Source organism: Mesocricetus auratus, unplaced genomic scaffold (assembly GCF_017639785.1).
Source record: "Mesocricetus auratus isolate SY011 unplaced genomic scaffold, BCM_Maur_2.0 Super-Scaffold_100707, whole genome shotgun sequence".
In the NCBI taxonomy this organism is placed as follows: domain Eukaryota; kingdom Metazoa; phylum Chordata; class Mammalia; order Rodentia; family Cricetidae; genus Mesocricetus; species Mesocricetus auratus.
In genome coordinates, this window is record NW_024429269.1 from 11,142,397 (window position 1) to 11,161,552 (window position 19,156).

A 19,156-nucleotide genomic window follows, 5' to 3' on the forward strand; every position below is an offset into this window, starting at 1 on the left:
CTCTGGGTGGCAAGGGCAGGTGAGTCCTGGACTCTATCAGTGGGAGGGAAAGTGTAGAGTTTGTATTTAGCCTCCACTGACAACCAAGGTAGGAGCTCCAGCTCCTACTGTGGTCTCCACCAACAACATGGTGGGAATCCCAACTCCCACCAAGCCTCTAAGGGCACAACACAAGGGATCACAGAAGGTAACCCACAGTCCAGACTGACGCGGGAACATGGAGCAGAGAGGCCTGGGCTCCAGGTGGCATGAAAGTCAGCTCCTGCTCGAGCTCCCTGGTCCATCCTCGGTGGAGCAAGCACCCCGCTACAGCCTCACCCAGATCCTCTGGCCTTAGCTGGAGTAACTGGTCCCGGCACAGTATCTAAAACTGCTGTATTACACTCGGAGTCTCTTTCCCTGGCCCTTTCACCAGAAACAGAGGCTTTTCTGGGATTATTTCTAATTAGCTCATTAAGAGTTTGTGGGGTTTTCGTGTTTCTGTCTGCATCCATGGGTGTTCTGATCACTGGTTTTCCTGCCTCTCTACCCTCAACACAATCCTCTCTGATGATCTCTCATTCGTATCTCCACAGCCATTGTTCCCCAGCTTCCGGTGTCTGCTGCCCCCCCCCAAGCTACTTACCCTTGTCTCTGGACATTGCAAAACTTCTCTCTGTCCCTGGAATGTCCCCTTTCAGCCTGTCCTCTGGACCAGTTCAAAGTCTGCCCTGTGGAGATAGGCAGTCCACCCCACCCCACTACTCCTAGGCTATGTGTGCATTTGGGGGCTCTCCCTGCTACTTCAGGGACCCTCCTCTTTGTCCCCCAACATGCTCTCCACATAATGAGCAGCCGAAAAAACGTGCTGGATTGATCAGTGCCTAGAATACCAATGCTTTCCCTCCCAGCTGCGTGGCTGGCTGTTGGGTAAGGAAGAAGGTTCATTAGCTTCCTTGCCATAGACTCAAGACCAGTAAACAACCTCCCTCTGCCAGCACCAAGCCGCAGTCGCCATGGTTTCTCCTACCCTCTAGGAGAACTAGGTGAGTGCTGATTGACAAACAGAGCAGGTCTGGCCAAGGCCTTTCAGGCTGTCTTAATAGGAAGGGAGGGGGATTTGCGCTGTAAAAGAATGCCTTGAAACCATTCAGAGGGCAGATCAGTGGGCAAACTGGGACTTGACAGCCAAGAATCTCTTTAAAGATGATATTTCAGGAGCAGACTCCGTCATTCATCATCTTCAGAAACATGGAGGTGCTTGTCAGCTAAACTATGTCTATATATGATTTATTAGACAGGCAATAAAATAACCTTGCTCAGTTTTCCTAATACTTTTGTATACTTATGGACTTGGGGTTTACTTGGTGTTTTGATTTTTGTTTAGCACTATGTTGTAAGGAATTATTTAACTGTTTGAAGTATTACTTGTGAGTGCCCCTGAGAGACTACTCTCCTATTCAAAATTCATTTTTTAAAATCTTTTTTGTTTCTTATTTTACTTATATATTTACTTATTCTTCTCCTTTTGACCCTACAGGTTCTTTGCATAGATATTGTGGCTTCCAGTTTTGAGTTTTTTATGGGATTCCTTGGGCTCTTTTCCTTCTGTTTGTTTTGTCCTATTCTGGTGTGTTAGTTTTTGTTTCATTTTATTATACTTTATTTTGTTATCCCTTGGAAGTCTGTTTGTTTTCTAATGAGAAACAGAAAGGGAGTGAATCCAAATGGGCGGGGAGGTGGGGAGGAGCTGGGAGGAATAGAGTTAAAGGAAACCATAACCAGGATATATTATATGAGAAAAAAATCTATTTTCAATAAAGGAAAAAACTTTAAAAAGTAGAGACAGTCCCTTCCAACTGGCCACCAGTGTCCACTGGACATCCCATGCCCAGAAAGGGGAAAGTTGAGCACGTGACTCAGGCATGTAATGCCAGCACTTGGGAGGCTGAGGTGTGGGTGTCAGGATTGAGCTGCATAGTGAGGGGAAGAGAAACCTAGGGGGGATGAGTGATGCTCCTGGAGTCCCTGAATAGTCACAGGGGAGGGGTGTTCCACTAGTCAAGACTTGGCATTTGAGCTGGCTGTATGGAGCACATGCCTGCAAGCTCAGCACTGGCTGAATGATAGTGGGTTCAAGGTCTTCCTGGCCTATAGAGGGAAATATCTCAAAAGCATTAGTATTTGAGCCAGCCCAAATATCAGAGATAGTCCTTGCTAAAAATATGTCACAACTTCTCACCCACATACCAGGGATTTATGACTTTACGTGTCGTCTTAGGGGTCCTCCAAGGTAACTCTATCAAAATTGTGCTGACCTGATTTGGGGACACTCTAATAGAATACCACAGACTTCAAGACTCAAAAACAATGGAGATTTATTTCCCACAGTTGGAGACCTAGGTGGTTCACAATAAGGCACCCACAGAGTTCCACTAGTCACCGGTGAGGAACTGTCCCTGGTGATTTGTACCTGTGTCCTCGAGTGAGGGATAGGGTAGGCATAAAGAGCCCACCCTCCTAAGAGTATGCTAATTCCTTTCCACCTCACCTCAAGAGCCTTCACATGGTTAGGATGTCAACATGTGACTAAGGTGGGGGACGCAGGTGTTGTTGAGTCCAATCACCAGATCACAAGAGTCACATGAGCACAGACACAGGCCAGAAGTTCCCAGATCTACTGATCAGAATTCTCACAGCCGAGAAATGCTCCAGCTCCTTAGGGCCATCCTCATGTTGGTGTTAAATAGATCTGGACACCTGCAATTTCCCAAAAGTTCTATGAAGCAGTTGTTTCCTAAAATGTTCACTCTGGAAATGTGTCTCCTCAGCCACAGGGTGATAAAAACAACTGTTGAAACACCATAAAGTGATTCAGATCTTTATAGCCCAATGGACTCAAAACTTAGTTTGATCTTTCACAGCTTGTTCCTTTCAGGGAAGGGGCTGGGAGTGGCTCCGGGTCACCAAGAAGGTCACCAGCATTAGGCTGGTGATAGACTTACAGTGATGAGTAAGTCATTCTTTCAAACACCCTGCACCGGGCCATCACTCTTCCAGGGCAAGCCTGCACTGCTGACTGCTAAGCTCTCCTGGATTCCTCCCTCTTTGACTATTTATCTTACTCCATTCTGTGTCCTTTGCTGCCCTGGCCCTCCTGGCCTCCCTGCCAGAAGCTTGCATTGTCTTTAGGACTATCTTCTTTCTCTTTCTTTCAGAGTGTGCTCCCTTATCTCCTCTGGTACCACAAGAGGTCAGAAGCCAAACTCATCACCAGGAGAGAATCCAGTGTCCCCATTTGCTCCATGCCTCACCGTGGTGCGATCATCTGAAAGAAGGCTCTCGTTCCAGTCAGTCTCCTCTCCCAGGACGGAGGCAGGGGAGAGTGCTGGCCTAGCAGTGCCTCCTTCTAACCATGATTCTTACGTCCTGTCACCTTCCCCACCCCTTATACCAAGGGCTCTTTCCTTGAGGGGCCCACCATGATGCTGCTCCAGGCATTATCCACCCTACATGTAAGATGTGTACAGCCTCAGCTCCTGAAGAGCCGATGCAGATGGCCACGCTGCCGGTGGGCTCCAAGTTGGCATGAGGAAGGACCAGAGAGCCTGACAAGAGATGGGAGTGGAAAAGGGTGTAGACAGCAGACCTTGGCTGTCCGGTAGAAGACTTTCCAATGTGCTGTTCACATTTGCGGGAAATATCACATCCCATTGTACTGGCCTGGGGAGGCCGGCAGGCAGACACAGAAAGCAACCTGCTGGGTGACCCGGAGAATGCCCAAAGACATTTTCTTCCCAGTCCTAGTGCTCGCCACTATCTCCTGACCCATTATCAAAAATCCGTTCTCACTTCTTTCCTACACTGTCAATACATACCCCTTTTGATTCTATGACCTCGATTTAAACACCTTTATCTTCCTGTCTATACCAACACTGAGTTTAACTTGTTCTTTGTGGGAAACTTCTTAAGGTACAAATGAGGATGATCACCTATCTTCTTTTGTAGCTACATACATATAGGGCAACATTTTCTTTCTCTGCATTACTTAAAGTGCATCCCCAAACTTTTTATTTGTTGTTGCTTTTATCCATCTTAAATATTAATCTCAGCTACTCTGTAGAGTGAGGCAAAGGATTCCAACACCAAGGCTACTCTGAGCAACACTGTGAGATCTTGGCTTAAAACAGAATAAGATAAAAATAAAATACTTTAAATTTAATTATTTCTTTTATTCATGTGTTGTTTCATCCCCAAATATTTGGTAACTTCCAGACACATAATTATCCAATTTGGTTCTATTAACATCTGTGTGGTTTCCCTTCTTTATAATTTATTGAGACTTGTTTTATGATACAGAATTTTGGGGGAGAATAGATGGAGTTTGTGGGATATGGTTATGCATAGATAAGTTTATGAGTGGGACCCATAATGTTCCACAAATATAAATGAGGTCGTCTTATTGATAGGGCTTAGATGTTCTATGTTCTTAATCTTGTGAATATTTTCTATGAATTCTGTTAGTTTGTGAATACAGATTTTGTCATTTTCCCTTTGGTATTTTCAGTTTTGCCTCTTGTGTTTTACAACTCTGCTATGAAGTAAATGCACAGTCAGGATTGATGTCTTCTTGATGAAATGTTGCTTTGCCCGTTTGCAACACCTTTTCAGTTCTGCTCATCTTACTCTGAGCTGCTTTAACAATGCAGCACTCCAGCTTCCCTTTGACTTGGATTGACATTACCCTTTTTTCCACCCTTTTAGTTTCCATGGACCTGCGGATCTGCTTCTATTGACTGTTTCTCCTCTTGATTGTGGGTTTCATTCTCCAACTTTCTTACACAGTTTACAATCTTTCACCAAATGACGGATGTCGTATATAAAATATCTCCAGGGTGTTTTGCTTTTTGTTTCTGGTGACCACAAGTCTTTTCTTTCTGCCAGATACTAGAATGAGAACCTGAGCAGTCAGATTTCAAAATGAAGGTTGAGTTGATGTTAAGTCAAAGTGACAATGTGAGTTCATAAGTGAAGCCTGATGCAAACAAGGACCCTTGGGCTCCTAGCCTAAGTTCAATATTCCCTCCTACACATACCCTGGGAGTGTTTTGTTTCTTTGGTCTCATCTGTGTTTGAACTAGAAACAGTCAAGACAGACTAAATATTGCTTGAGGCTTATCTTGCAGTCAGCTCTAACATGGTTCTGGAATTCAAGCACATTGAAGTTGTCTAATTCTATTTTTCAGTGTGATTATAAAACCAAAAGAAGTCATGATTGCATGTGGGTCAGTTTTCTGTCACTGTGACAAAATATCTGAGATGAACAGCTCAGAGGGAGGAAAGGATTTTTGGGGCTCATGGTTTCAGAAAAGTTATTTTTGTTGGTTTTATAAGTTTTTATCAGCATACATAAGTTATACATAGCAACGTAATTAAGTATGATTTTCATATTTGTATATTGTATATTTCGATAACATTTACACGCCTTACCTTCTTCTTGTTCCTGTGTCATGCCCACTGATTCTCCTCAGCTCGTCTTCCTTCTACTTTCAGGTTTTTGTTGTCGTTGTTATTGTCATTGTTGCTTTTTACATGAGTGAACAAATGAATTTCATTAGAGTTACTTACAGGAATACGGTTATAAGGGTTAGTCACAGAAATGTAGGAAAGTTACCAGTAGCTTCTCCACCAAATAAAATGTCTCTCCCTCTCCACCAACCATTAACTGCCATGGGTCCTCAGAGAAGGGAGGGAGTTGGGGAGGTTTTAATCCACTGGCTGCATTGCTAACAGAGCATCATGGTGGTGAGCATTAAAATAGCTGGCTTCTTGGGTACCCAGAAGCAGAAAGAGAAGGGAAGGAGAGCAATAAAACTGGCTAGCCAAGGAGCTCCCAGGATCCACCCTCTCCCCTCACTCATGCATTGGAATTACAGATGTCCACCGCCACCACCAGTGTTCACGGGTGCTGTGGGTCCCAAATCAGGTCCTCACACTCTCACAGTCACTCTGCCAACAGAGCCATCCACCCTGCCCAGCTCATGGATTCTTAACTTTGTTCCTACTTCTGTTGAAAGGATCAGGGGTAGTCTTTTGGGCTAGATGGGTAACACATGCTTATTATTCCAGGATTTGGGAAGCAGAAGCTGGGGTGGGAGGCACTGTAAGTTCAGGGTCAGCCTGGTGTATGTGGCGAGTTCCAGGTAGTCTGGGATATCATAACAAGGCCTTATCTTAGGCAAAAAGCAAGAAATCAAGCAAGAAGGAAGAAACTTTCTCCGAGGACTTCTGCTGTGAAGTAAGCATGAAGCATCTGCACCCATAGGAATTCCCAACCTTGCATAAATGAAAAGCACACTAACCTGTATCAGTTTACACTCAGGAATTCCTTCACGCACATGTGTGCATGCATGTATGCGTGTGTGTGTGTGTGTGTGTGTGTGTGTGTGTCTCACTTCACATGTTACACCTGCAATTGTTTCCTCTGATAAATCATAAGTGCAAAAATTTCTTTCCAAAGCCTAGCAGAGGTCCATCACGCTGGTGCACACCTTTAATCCCAGCAAAAGACAAGAAAATTTCTGTGAGTTCTAGGCCAGCCTGGTCTACATAGAGCGTTTCCGAACATCCAGGGCTACACTGAGAGACCCAAAACCAGGAAGACAAATATAGTATGTACTCACTCATAAGTGGATACCAGACATAAAGCAAAAGATATCCAGCCTACAGTCCACAACCCCAGAGAAACTAGAACCCTCTTCCAGAAACAGATGGAAGCAGATGCAGAAATCTACAATTAATCAATGGACCAAGCTCCTGGAGCACAATCGAAGTGAGGGAGGAGCGATAATATGAACAAAAGAGTCAGGACCACGATGGGGAAACCCACAGAATCAGCTGACCCATGTAAGTTCTTTACATACGTAAATCCACTATATAACAGGTGGTGACTGTGCTATTTATCAAAAGTGATACTTATACTCCTTTTAAGGCAAACTTTTATTTAGTAAAAGACCTAAAGGCTGGGTATGGTGACACCTCCTTTACTCTCAGCATGGGAAGGCAGAGGCAGGCGGATCTCTGCTAGTTTTAGGCCAGCCTGGTCTACATAGCAAGCTCCAGGCCGATCTTGTTTCAAAAAAATTAAAATAAATGGGTGGGGTAGGGGGAGAAAGACATAGCCAAAGTTGCCCTTGTTTCTCGACTCAGAATAGGGAGTCCTGGGGAAAGAGGTCTATGGTAGACTAGATGTCCTTTTCCAACCTGAAGAAAGTCCTTAAGTTGCCCACCTGAAGCACATCTTGCCAGTTAGGGGCCTGTCAGGGACTGTCAGTTGTGAACTTAAGGTACAGCCGAGGTGGGCAGTGACATTTGGAGCCTCTAGGTCTCTCCTCTGTGTTATAAGCCCTTTTCATCTGCAGCTACTATGATATGTCTTGTCTCCCTGGAAATGGAACAGAACAGTGGCTTTCCACGCTTGCTTGTGACAGAAACTGACAGTAAGAAATGCACCGTACATGGGATCTGGGAGTCTGTGTGTGCAGACATCTCACAAAGGCTTACTCACCCTTGTTAAGAACAATGCATTCTGATACTCTCTTTTTTATTGTTTCATGTCTGCATAAGGAAGAAGAGAGAAAGGGAGAGAGAAAAGAAGGGAGTAGGAAAAAAATTATTTATTTCCCTGCCTACTCATGAGATCAGGACCAGCAACACCAGACTAGAAAAACGGCATACGGTCTCCCTGTACAGGGCTTCCGAGTGAGTCTTCTTAGTGCCATCTACTGTGCCTTCTGGGTATTACAAGCACTTGTGTTTCATTCCTTACTCTCGCTCTGAGAATCATTTTCCCCTTTTCTTTTAAGAACATTTCTCCCAAACTGGAACTGTCTCTCAGTTTAAGGAGAAGTTTAAATGAATAGTTACCACATATATAAGCTCTATTCTGAATTCTCAAGCCAAATATTTCAGATACAGTCCTCGAAAAAGGGATTTGCCGGTTGCAGAACACAACAGAAGTGAGACCTTGGGAGCAAAAACCTAATCCCAGGAAACAAACCCATAAACCTAGAACACGACAGATGAGTGTTTCACACAGAATTGTGATTGTCTATCCAATATAATACAACCAAGAATCAATAATCCATTATCAACCCTGACTATAATTTTGTGCTACAATAGCACATGAGGCCCCCTTCCCCAGATTGTTCCAAAAACAATTCAAAATACTGTAGGACACAAAACTGTTGTCACACAAATTCGAATACAGGAATCCCGTTGACTCCTCTGTGGGTGATATGGACCTTCCATGCTCACTAGCCACTGTAACACACAGAATTTACATTTCTACTCAGCAGAAAGGAAGGCTTCATACTAGCCAGCAAAGGTAGTTATGGCTGTTGCTTTTCAGGGTAATATGTGTGTGCTTATGTTTGAAAGGATCTTTGACATTCTTCCACGGTTTGCTCAATTAATCACAAACGAGCCACAGCGGGGGGTTGGGGGTCCTCGAGTAAGAGTCCATGCTCGTCCAGTCATGACGCTGAGGCCTCTTCCGCCACAGTCTTGCAGCTGAGACACAGCTATCTCGATTTCACCAGAACATCTGAGCCAAAAATTTAAAAACAAAGAAAACAGAACCACTTACAGCAGGCTCCCACTGCTTAAAGTTGGAGGTTTAAATGCCTTTCATTTGGAGGAGGTTAAATCGTTGAAAGCCTGAAATGCTTTTTATTTTTTACTCTGAATATACCAACTGGCTTTTTCTTCCTTGATGATTTCAGATTAGTTAGTTTTAGAAAGCATAGGAGTGGTGCGACTCTGAAGTGAATAAAGAAGCCGATGTGAAGGTACAGGCCTGTGATGCTGGCACTGAGGATGAAGAGGCCAAAGCGTCAAGTCACATCATCCTTAGCTGACAGGGAGTTCAAGCCCAGCCTAGGCTAGAGAAGCTGACTCAAACCCAACAAAATAACAACAACAGACATCGTAGTGAAAGCGTATCCCGTATAATAATCACCCACACAGACTGGCCGGGGCCAGAAGAACCACTCCTGCCATGACATGACATTATCAAATATAAGTCGTTATTAGCTATCCAGGGAAGCCAGAGGCCCCTTGGTTCTTTTGGGAAGAGCTGACTATGGTTTGCTAATCATATCTTAGGACTAGTGTTAGAATAGCAAACTCAGGAGAATGCAGCACAGAGGACTGATGTCTCTCCCAGAGGCGACCAATGGGCCCAGCTTGCCTGAAAACTTGTCAAGTAGCGACACAGGGACTCCAGACACTCACAAGCCTTTTCTTGTTCTGAAACATTCTCTGTCATCGCCTGCATTTGATTTGTGAGTCAGAAATGTGAGACGTGTGTGTGTGTGTGTGTGTGTGTGTGTGTGTGTGTGTGTGTGTGTGTGTGTGTGTGTTCAGAACATCCTTCCCAGGATTCAAGATACTGCCCCAGGAGAGAGCCAGAAAGCAGTCATTCATCAAAATGGCAAGCTGTACAACTTATCTTGCACTAATTTCTTGCACAGTGGGGAGTTCTTTTGAGTTTATTTTTAAAAAACTATCAAATTAAAATACTGAGTAGCCTAAGCATTAGCCTCGTCCCCCTTCAGCATCATCAAGAAAGTTCAGCTGAGTGATAACCAGATAGGGCTCGGGCTCCCAGTGCTAACCAGACACAAAAGCCTCATCACCTGTCCTGGCACGTGGACGAGTGGACGTCACAAGGTGCAGTGCTCAGAGTTCCTCGCTGGTCGGTCATCCATAGCTACTTCACGGCCCCTCCTCACCCTCACCGCTGTCCAGCTTTGCTATGGCCTTCGCTCAAGACCAGCCTAGAAGATGTCACGGGACTTTGCTTAAGGCCAAGTCAAACAACTGTTCTCTGTGTGGTTAGTTTGTCCACATGAATGAGAGAATGGTCGGCGAGCTCCCACTCCGCCGTGTTACTGGAGCTGAGCTTCTCCTGGGCCCGTACTCTGAAACATGGAAACATGGGAAGCAGGGTGAGAAGAGTAGGGTTTATTTCCAACTCTCACTTTATCAAAGCAATGCTTGCAATGGGGGGTACTCAAATTCTTTTTTATAATTTGTTAATTGGATGCACACCTAGCTTCATTCCGAGATAATCTCAGTCAAACCATTCCCAACTCTTTTCCAGCCTCTCCTCTCTTCTCCTCTCCCCTACTCTCCCCCCACACCCTCACCAAAGTATACACAGACAGGAATAAATTTAGCATTTCCTGCCCTAGAGGAGTTTCTGGGCTAATTGCGAAGGAAGCATAACACAAGAAACAAGAGCAACTGCATGAAACAGAAGAAAATCGAGAACTGAGCTCTCGGTGGAGACTTTAGAGGAGATGAATCCTAGTATTCCCAGTGGCTGTGACAATCTGACAATCAGCCAGCACACAGCCACTATGCACATCTGTAGGAGCAAGGTGGGAACTAGACGTTGAAACTATAATCATAACATGGGCACTAAAAACCTCAGGTGAAACTGCTCAATGGGAAAAGTGAACCAACTTTCATCTCCAACATATCTTTCTTTTTTTTTTTTACCAGCCAACTTCCTACAATGATTCTAAAATCTTCTCTCATTGTCACTGAACAAACGTGTGCTCCACTGGACTGAAAACCATACTACTCACGAGAAAGTAAGGAGACAGACATCCTTCTACCTCACCACCTTGGCTTCGTGTCTAGATGTGCTCAGGCAAAGGGAGCTGCACCACCCCAGCTGGCTCGGCCAGTCATTCTTCTGGTGCTGAAGCAGTGCCTCTCAGGAAGGCAGTCTGAGGATGTGGGGCTCCTGGGGTTTTGTTCCTCCATTACAGACACTCCCTATTGGGTTAAGACACAGTTAGAAAGAAGGGGGTAGTAGCAGCCTCAGCCCAAACCCCTCCTCTGCCCCTCGAGGGCAGCCAGGTCTGCCGGCAGCAATGTGACAGCCTTGCAAGAAAAGCGTGCACCTTCGGCTATGGTTGCCATCACTGAAAGCCATCCCTTAGACCACATGGGCCTCTTTAGAATGAATCACTACCTCTTTACTTCACGTAAAACTGATCTGAGGAAACTGTGAGTACGTGAGGCTTGCACCCCAAACCTGGCTGCTCGGACTCAGGTCTCGGGTAACTGAGGAGGGTGAAGCAGGTAGACCTAGGTGTACCCGAGCACAGCCTGCTCTTGATATTTTAATTTCTTCTCCGAATGCTTTGTGACTATCCACTTCGTGTCATTTGCCCCTCAGAAGTACCCAGCTAGTCGAGCAGTGTGAACACAGACCTCGAAATACACATCCAGAACTGTAGACACAGGCTGCCCAGGGTCTTCCCAGCAACCTGAACTTCAAGACTGTCGACCGGCTTGCCGGCCTCTTTCTTTCCTGCAGACTCTGAGCGCCCCTTCCTTGCAATGATCTCAATTGTGGAAAAGAAAACACAGAGAGTCAGGCACAATCACAGGACCCTCTAGAGGCTGTAACACGTCCACTTCCAGGCCAGGGTGGGACTTCCAGGCTATCCCTGGAGATACATCTCAACACCGCCCCCTGGCCTAGCCACTGGCACACTGTTCAAAGTGACCGAATTGAATCAGGAATTCAGGCAAATAGAAGCCAGAATTTGGCCAGCCCTGATGGTGCTCCCTGTTAGTCTGCCTTGAATCCAAATTCCAGATGCCCTGGATCGTTGCGCTGCGGGTCCCCTATGGGAGAGGAGCCTCGTGAGCCACTTGGAAGCTGCGGGCCTACACAAAGAATTTCATGTCCAGCCAAGCCTCGAATGCAATACCAGGCTTCCACTAGTGAGAGTAGTAACATCATCAACTCTCTTTCAACATCACCCACTCCCCCAAAAGCCAGGAGATGGGATTTGGAGCTTTGCGACGTAGGTTCTGGGTGGTGACGCGGAGTCTGCAGACTTGGTTCAGGCTGCGCACAGGACACGACACTGGGAAAGTCTGGGGCGCTAGGATCAGGGGAGGGAGGCTGGGGTTGGAGCAGGGGCTCAAAGAGAGCCTGCGTCTCGAGGGCCCCGTAGGCTCTGGGTGCCCGGAGAGCCCCGCCCACAGCGCTGGGGGCGGCGGGCAGCTCGGAGCCGCCTCCTCCGCAACTTTCTCAATCGCTCCGGGGTGAGAGAGGCGGGGTGAGGGGTGCGGTTAAAAGGCGCCACGGCCGACAGGTGTCCAAGATCGCAGCGCTCTGAGCGCTCGGCTCGCCCAACTCGCAGCCAGTCGGCGGCGCTCCCGCCTACAGAGCGCAGCCTCTGCCGGGACCAGCGGCGACCAGCTCCGGATCAGCCCGCGACACACTCTGGACCAACCCAGGACCGGTCCGAGACCCACTTCGGACCAAGCAGGGACCCGCCCCACTACTCACTCAGACCTGCTCCTTCCTTCCAGGCTTCTCGCCACCCAGCGCCGCGCGCTCCTCGGAACGCAGGTGCGACAGCCGATCCGCGCCCCCCGAGTCACAGCGGCGTGGCCCGCGCCTGGTCGCGACGCCCCGCGGCGTCTGGAGCGCAAGCCTCGCCAGCAGGGACTCGTGAAGTGGGAGGTGGGGTGCGGGCCGCCACGGTCCTGGGAAACCGAAGTCCGATCGCTCTGCGCGGTCCCCGGGGGCCACCGCCACCCGCGGAGAGGGACCCGAGCCGCGAACGGGTTTCTGCGCATGGAGCGGCTGGCCGGGCTGGGGATTGGACCCGGCTGCTCCGGCAGCGATCACTGCTGCACACAGGGCAAGGGGCTTCTGCACAGCCTGAGCGGGAAGGTCCCGCACCGCGCGGGGCGGGGAGGGACGTGGGGGCCAGGCCGTTCCGCGCGCAACTGCGACCTGTCGCCAGTGTTTCTTTGCTAGAATTTCCTCGAGGCCTCCTGGCTGCATTGTCTGCCGCCATTGAAAGTTTTTAACTAACCGAAAGCTTAGCAGGAAAACTCGATTTCGTTTGTTTAAGCGGGAGGCCTCCGTGGGAAGACACTGACCTTTACCACCTGAAGCACTGGGGTGACGCGGCCGACCGCCCAAAGTGCGCGCGCGTCGGTAGGCGCTCCCGCTAGCTAGGGGACCCCAGCCTGCACGTGAGTGTTTTGATTTTGATCGCTTTTCGTTTTCCTTGAGCGCTTTTTAAGGGTTTGAGTTCAGGTGGGGCTCTGCAGCTGGAAGGGAAGCGTCCAGACCCAGGCTCACAGATGGTGTGCTGCTGAGAAACGTGTCCACTGGACTCTTGCATCAGCCCCTCGGGGCTGCCTCACTGGAAGGGCGCAAAGCCTAAATGGGACGAATGGCCCAGGTCCCTGGGACTGTCCTGAGAAGCCTGGCACAGCCCGGCCTCCATTTACCCGGAGTCCTTTGGAAACTATGGGCTAAGTTAGTCACAGTCGTGAGAAGGGTGAGGTGGGCACAGCATCTGGAGGTGTGTGCCAGCTCCGCGAAGTACCCTTCAAGAAAAATAAGGCCTCATATTCATATATGTGTGTGTGATAATAATAACAGTAGTAATAATAATGATGAGAAGCTCCCTTCCTTTTGGGAGCTAATGATTGACAGTCCCTCATACTCTGGCAGCACTCCAGGCAATCTGCAGGTGACCCAGGCCAGGTAAAGACCTGCCTGTGACCTTCCTGTCAGAGACTGGGAGATCACCTCCTACACCACAGTTGAATATTGACGATTTCACTCCTCTGGCTTAGTACTGCAAGCCCCATGTGAGGTCAAATTTTAACCTCTCACTCATCTTGGAAAGGCCGCTAAGACAGGCAGCTGCAACCAGATGTGTCAGGGTCCACACCAATGACCCAGAGACTCGGTTTCCTCTCGGTGTTTTTTCCTGGTCTTGTTTGTTCAGTCCTGCCAACCTTTTCTGCTGTTTTTGTTGCGTTTTTATTTGGTTTGGTTTTTGCTTTGTTTTTCTCTCTTTCGGTGATCTCTGTTTTTGTTTGTTTGTTTGTTGAGCCAAGGTCTCCCTCTGCGGCCCAAGTTTTGCTGAGTTAGCAACATCCTGTTGCCTCGGCCTCCAGAGTTCTGAGATTATAGATGCGTATACCCCCAGCTGCATGGAGTTAAAAGTCAACCTGGGTAACATAGCAAACGCAACAAAGCCGTTTTTATAGACAAGTGAAGATTTTATTCACAAGTTTATTTTTCTCTATTGACAATAATCGGACTAGTCTGTGGATGCTATAGGCAGGCGAGGGCCATGTCCCACTCACCCTCTAGCTCTGTTTTGGGTCAGGTGCGTAGATGTTTATTTCAGTCAGTATTCTGATCTCCACTCAGAGTGGGCATGAAGAGCAGAAGGTCTAATCCAATCTGATTGCTTTGTTAAACTTGGAACACTGTTGCTTTCAATGCTTTGCTTGTTGGGGGCAGACTACATGGAGCTGTGAGGCGGTTCAGGACACCCAGCTCCTCCAGGGAACAGTCCAGGTAGAAATGGGTCAGGGCTGAACCTGCTCTGCCACTCTTTCTTCCTGAGGAGATTCCATTTCCAAGCTTAACAGGACTTGATGTCTCACCAGTGTCTGTCAGCTTCCCGTGGCCCAGTTGAGTGGGTCCCGCCAAGACCTTGGTGTTCTGCAGCAGTCACCATGGGCAAGGAGGGACTTTCACCCTGAGCCGGTTTAGTCCACGGGAAACAGGCTGAGACTTGCCTACAACAGGAGGGCAGGATGATTTTAAGTACGAGCAGGAGGATTCATTTCAGCGAGGAAGGGGTGGAAAGCAAGTGACTCATGAGGGTGGGATCTTGTCAGAGAGGGGGTGATTGTGACAGACAGGGTGTAGCTATGAATCAGTGAGGACAGCTCCTTCCCTGGGACGAAATGGAAGATCATCCAGGGCACGGTCAGTACTCACCGTGTCCGCCAAGGCAGTTTTCTTCCTACATGGATGGTGAGTTCCTTGGACCAGTAGCTGGGGAACCACTGAGCTAATTCTCCTACCATTTTTTCATAATATATTTAGTTTAGAATCATTGTCAAAGTTAAAGCCATAGTCCACAGTAGCAAAGCTCACTTGCCACGCATATCAAAACAGATGCAGAGCATTAACCAAACAGTCCCAACCTGACAATGGAGTGACCAGTCTACACGTAAAAACCTAAGTGCAGAGACTTTTTTTTCCACCCTACTCCTCTCACACAGAAGATGGAAGCAAGGCTTATAGTGAAAAGTTAAAATGAGGAATCTTGAATGTAAATGTAACCTTTAGTAATGACTTGCCTCCCAAGCCCATGTGTATTAAAATATTTTAAAGAAACAGCATCAGCCTGGAGACTGCAGGGAATTGGCACTGGGTCATGTGGAATTTCACAAATTCTGTCATCTGAACTGGGCAGCTGTGTCTGTCACTGTGATATACTGCAAAGCTTGGTGCTGCCAACACAGCCTGCTGAGTGATCTGTATGGAAATGAAAACAGGCGAGGTGGGCTTAGCCAGTACTCGGTTTTGCCTTTAGACTAGTCAGTACTTTGTTTGGTCTACCCTTGTGGCCCCATCTTTATTATGTGCTAAAGACTAGGTGAATCACTCAAGTGAACAAAACACAAACAAAACACACAGAAACATGTTGGAGATGGTTTGGGAACTACACACTCAATCCTAGGGCAAAGTAGGTTGTATTGTCAGCATCCTGGAGGAGACTGTATCCAGAACAGAGCTAGGACTTGGATTCTGGCCAGACCAGTGAGTGATTCCTGTCTTGTGTTCCTTTTTCGTTTCTAGTGCCACCCGCCCAGAGGACAGGATGGATTGGGGCACGCTACAGACTATCCTCGGGGGTGTCAACAAACACTCCACCAGCATCGGGAAAATATGGCTCACTGTGCTGTTCATTTTCCGCATCATGATCCTCGTGGTGGCTGCAAAAGAGGTGTGGGGAGATGAGCAAGCCGACTTTGTGTGCAACACTCTCCAGCCGGGATGTAAGAATGTGTGCTACGACCACTACTTCCCCATCTCTCACATCCGGCTCTGGGCCCTGCAGCTCATCTTCGTGTCCACGCCAGCCCTCCTGGTGGCCATGCATGTGGCCTACAGGAGACATGAAAAGAAGCGCAAGTTCATGAAGGGAGAGATAAAGAATGAGTTTAAGGACATCGAAGAGATCAAAACCCAGAAGGTCCGTATTGAAGGTTCCCTGTGGTGGACCTACACCACCAGCATCTTCTTCCGGGTCATCTTCGAAGCTGTCTTCATGTATGTCTTTTACATCATGTACAATGGCTTCTTCATGCAGCGTCTGGTGAAATGCAATGCTTGGCCTTGTCCTAATACGGTGGACTGCTTCATTTCCAGGCCCACAGAAAAGACTGTCTTCACAGTGTTCATGATTGCCGTATCTGCAATTTGCATCCTGCTAAATATCACAGAATTGTGCTATTTGTTCATTAGATTTTGTTCAGGAAAGTCAAAAAGACCAGTGTAATGCATTGCCTGGCTCCTAGAGCAAAGATTGAGGAAGGATGAGGTAGCCTGTCCTTAGCTGTCAAAGCTTAGCTACCAACATTTCCCAAGGCAGATAGTCCCATCTTAAATGCCACCAATCGAAGTCCCTGCAGGCCTCACATGAAACTCCAGAGGCCTTCATGGGACTCCCTTCCCCCAAGGCTCCCAAACAAAGGCCCAATTCTATGCCTGTATTAATGGGTTCTAAAGTCAGTTCCACTGAGACCCCGTGCTGGTAGCGACTATTCTTGTAGGATACATTCACAGTTTAAACAAAGGATCTCACATTGTTTCTCTTTCTCTGAGGACAGGAGAGATGAGCCTAGGCCTGAGGAAGGTGCCCAGAAAGTTCACTGTGCATCCCTCAGGGCACCCTTCCCCAAGATGCCCCCAGTTAAAGGTAAAGAATCTCCATTCTGCTATTTGCTTTGATAGTCTAAGTCTGCAATAATGGACAAAGGTATTTAATGCTTCAAGCAATGCATACTTCTTTTTTTTAATGAAAGCCTTAAGATAAGATAGGTTCTTTTCTTCTCAAAATGATCTGGACACCATTTTACATTCCTCCGATTTCAAAGGTTCAGTTTGGGGTATGAACATGGTGTGTAACCAGATCTCATAGGGTCTTTAAAGCACTGGCCTTTTGGTTATTAGAAATCTGCAGTGTGGCTGAGAGGTCACCTATGTATTCATCATCGGTGTGTTGAATACAGTCCGTCAACATTACAACCTGTCTCAAATGAGACAGACTGGAAGCTTTTATTGCTGGCTTCTGACCAGAAGAAGCCTCAATTAAAAAACTCAAGTGTCATTTGGCATAAGAGACAGATAGGAGGATATGCCAACTGCTGCCACCTGCTATGAGCCTAACCCAGCCTCTCCCTCCCTCCTGACATTTGCCTACTCTGTAGCTGTGGGATGTGGCCACCAGCATCAGAGGACATTGACTTCATGAGTTCGTTTGGGAATTTCACTGCCATAATACAACTTAATGGTGCAGAAACCAAAAGGGGTGGAGGCAGGGGGTTAACTATTTTCAAAGAACCAATGGAACTTCTAGACTCTAAATTCTGTTGATTAAACCTGAGTTTTTGTATTATGAAAGCCTGCTTGCTTCCCTCTTCAGCACTGGCTTTCTTAACTGGAAACAGGAATATGGATATTTGGAAAAACAGAAACTAGAGTTTAGATCACTATGTAATTCTTCTAGGGCAAGTTGAACCTTAGCATTGTCGTTATGCTTAATGTGTTTCCCACAAGATGGCACTCAGCAACTCCAACAGAGGACACTTCTTATTGTCAAGAATAGCATTGGGAAGCTATTTTGTAACAATAAATAAGAGTTATGGTTTCATGCTTGTCACTAAAATAATTTTGTAAACTCTTAAATATCATTTATTAAAAAGTGATTATTTTGTATACTTTAAAATTAAATAAGGTTTTTAATAGAATACCAAATTTTAACTCAGTCAATAATAAGTCTTTTTTGTTTTATTTTTGTTTTTCTTTGTTTTGTCTTTGAGACTAGGTCTCACTATGTCACCCTGGCTGGCCTAGAGCTCACAAAGATCTACCCGCCCCTGCCTCCCAAGTGCTGAGATTAAAAGTGCACACCACTACGCTCAGCTATAGTAATTTGTGTATACATATATCTCATAGTTTATATTTTTGCAGCGCCCCCTGAGTGTGTTCACAGATTACCTATGCACTGTCCTGGGACTCTTCTGCCCTAGTTACAGAAAACCCCGTGTGACTAGAAAAACAGCTATTAAATATGTAACACCCCTAAGAGCCTCAGTGAGCCCCATCCTAAGGACTATGTGGTGTAGGAGTTGGGGCACAGCCTACAAATGCTAAGCCCTGGGGACAGGGTCAGTCTGGTCTCAAAAGAACCAGAGGAATTCAGTTTAAGAGGTTCTTGGGCTCAGCATGTAGTTGTCACTAAAACACCTACATCCCATGCCTGAGTCCCCAGATTTGAGCACCAGCATCACAAAAATAAACAAATAACACTCTTTATATTTCAAAATTAAAATGTCTTCCACCGTGAAGTCTGCAACATGAGAATTGCCCTCTGTGGAACTTTTTCAAGATTTCCTTTGTGGCCCAGAGACAGCTTTGTGTTTCCTCAGTGTCTAGTGCCATGGGATAAAACTTGCCAGGCAGGCCTGTCCCGGTGAAGTGACTGCCTGAAGACAGCACTCCCCTGGACACCACCAACACTTCTGTCTTTTAAGGTACAAGCTTCCCATCAGAGGATGTCAGAGCACTTTAAACACCAATGGTAATATCTTTATGCTGGACCATATACTTTTTTATTTAGTTTACATACCAACTACAGTTTCCTCTCCTCCCATCCCCTCTTCCCACCTCCTTTCTACACCCTCAATCCCCTCCTCAGAAAGGGTTAGGCCTCCCATGGGGGGGTCAATAAAAGCCTGGCATATCAAGTTGAGGCAGGACTAAGCCGGCCCGCCCCCCATCAAGGTTGAGCAAGAGCAAGGCATCCCACCATAGGAAATGGGCTCCAAAAAGCCAGCTCATTGGCTAGGGACAGATCCTTGTCCCACTGCCAGGACCCCCACAAACAGACCAAGCTATACAACTGTCACCCACATTCAGGACCATACACTCTTTACATAGCTTGAAAAGGATAAAACCCAGGCCAGTTCCACTCAAGTAATAGAACAGAAGTGAAGAATCTCCCACCTCCCAGCGTGACCTGTACAT

At 47.0% G+C, this 19,156-nt stretch overlaps 1 protein-coding gene and 2 long non-coding RNA genes across 3 annotated transcripts; 2 read left to right on the forward strand and 1 right to left on the reverse strand.

Moving 5' to 3' along the window:
- Nucleotides 1-1,099: 1,099 nt before the first annotated feature.
- LOC121137877 lies at nt 1,100-4,201 on the forward strand. The gene is made up of 2 exons (XR_005875148.1): nt 1,100-1,236; nt 3,198-4,201. It is a non-coding gene; the product is annotated as an uncharacterized LOC121137877 (long non-coding RNA).
- A 91-nt stretch (nt 4,202-4,292) lies between these two features.
- LOC110341858 lies at nt 4,293-9,956 on the reverse strand. The gene is made up of 3 exons (XR_002383863.2): nt 9,678-9,956; nt 5,470-5,563; nt 4,293-4,926 (listed from the first exon to the last, which is right to left on the reverse strand). It is a non-coding gene; the product is annotated as an uncharacterized LOC110341858 (long non-coding RNA).
- A 2,208-nt stretch (nt 9,957-12,164) lies between these two features.
- Gjb2 (gap junction protein beta 2) lies at nt 12,165-17,855 on the forward strand. The gene is made up of 2 exons (XM_005075308.4): nt 12,165-12,424; nt 15,704-17,855. Exon 2 carries the CDS (start codon nt 15,726-15,728, stop codon nt 16,404-16,406), a length of 681 nt encoding a protein of 226 aa, XP_005075365.1. The 5' UTR covers nt 12,165-12,424; nt 15,704-15,725; the 3' UTR covers nt 16,407-17,855.
- The last annotated feature ends 1,301 nt before the right edge of the window (nt 17,856-19,156 follow it).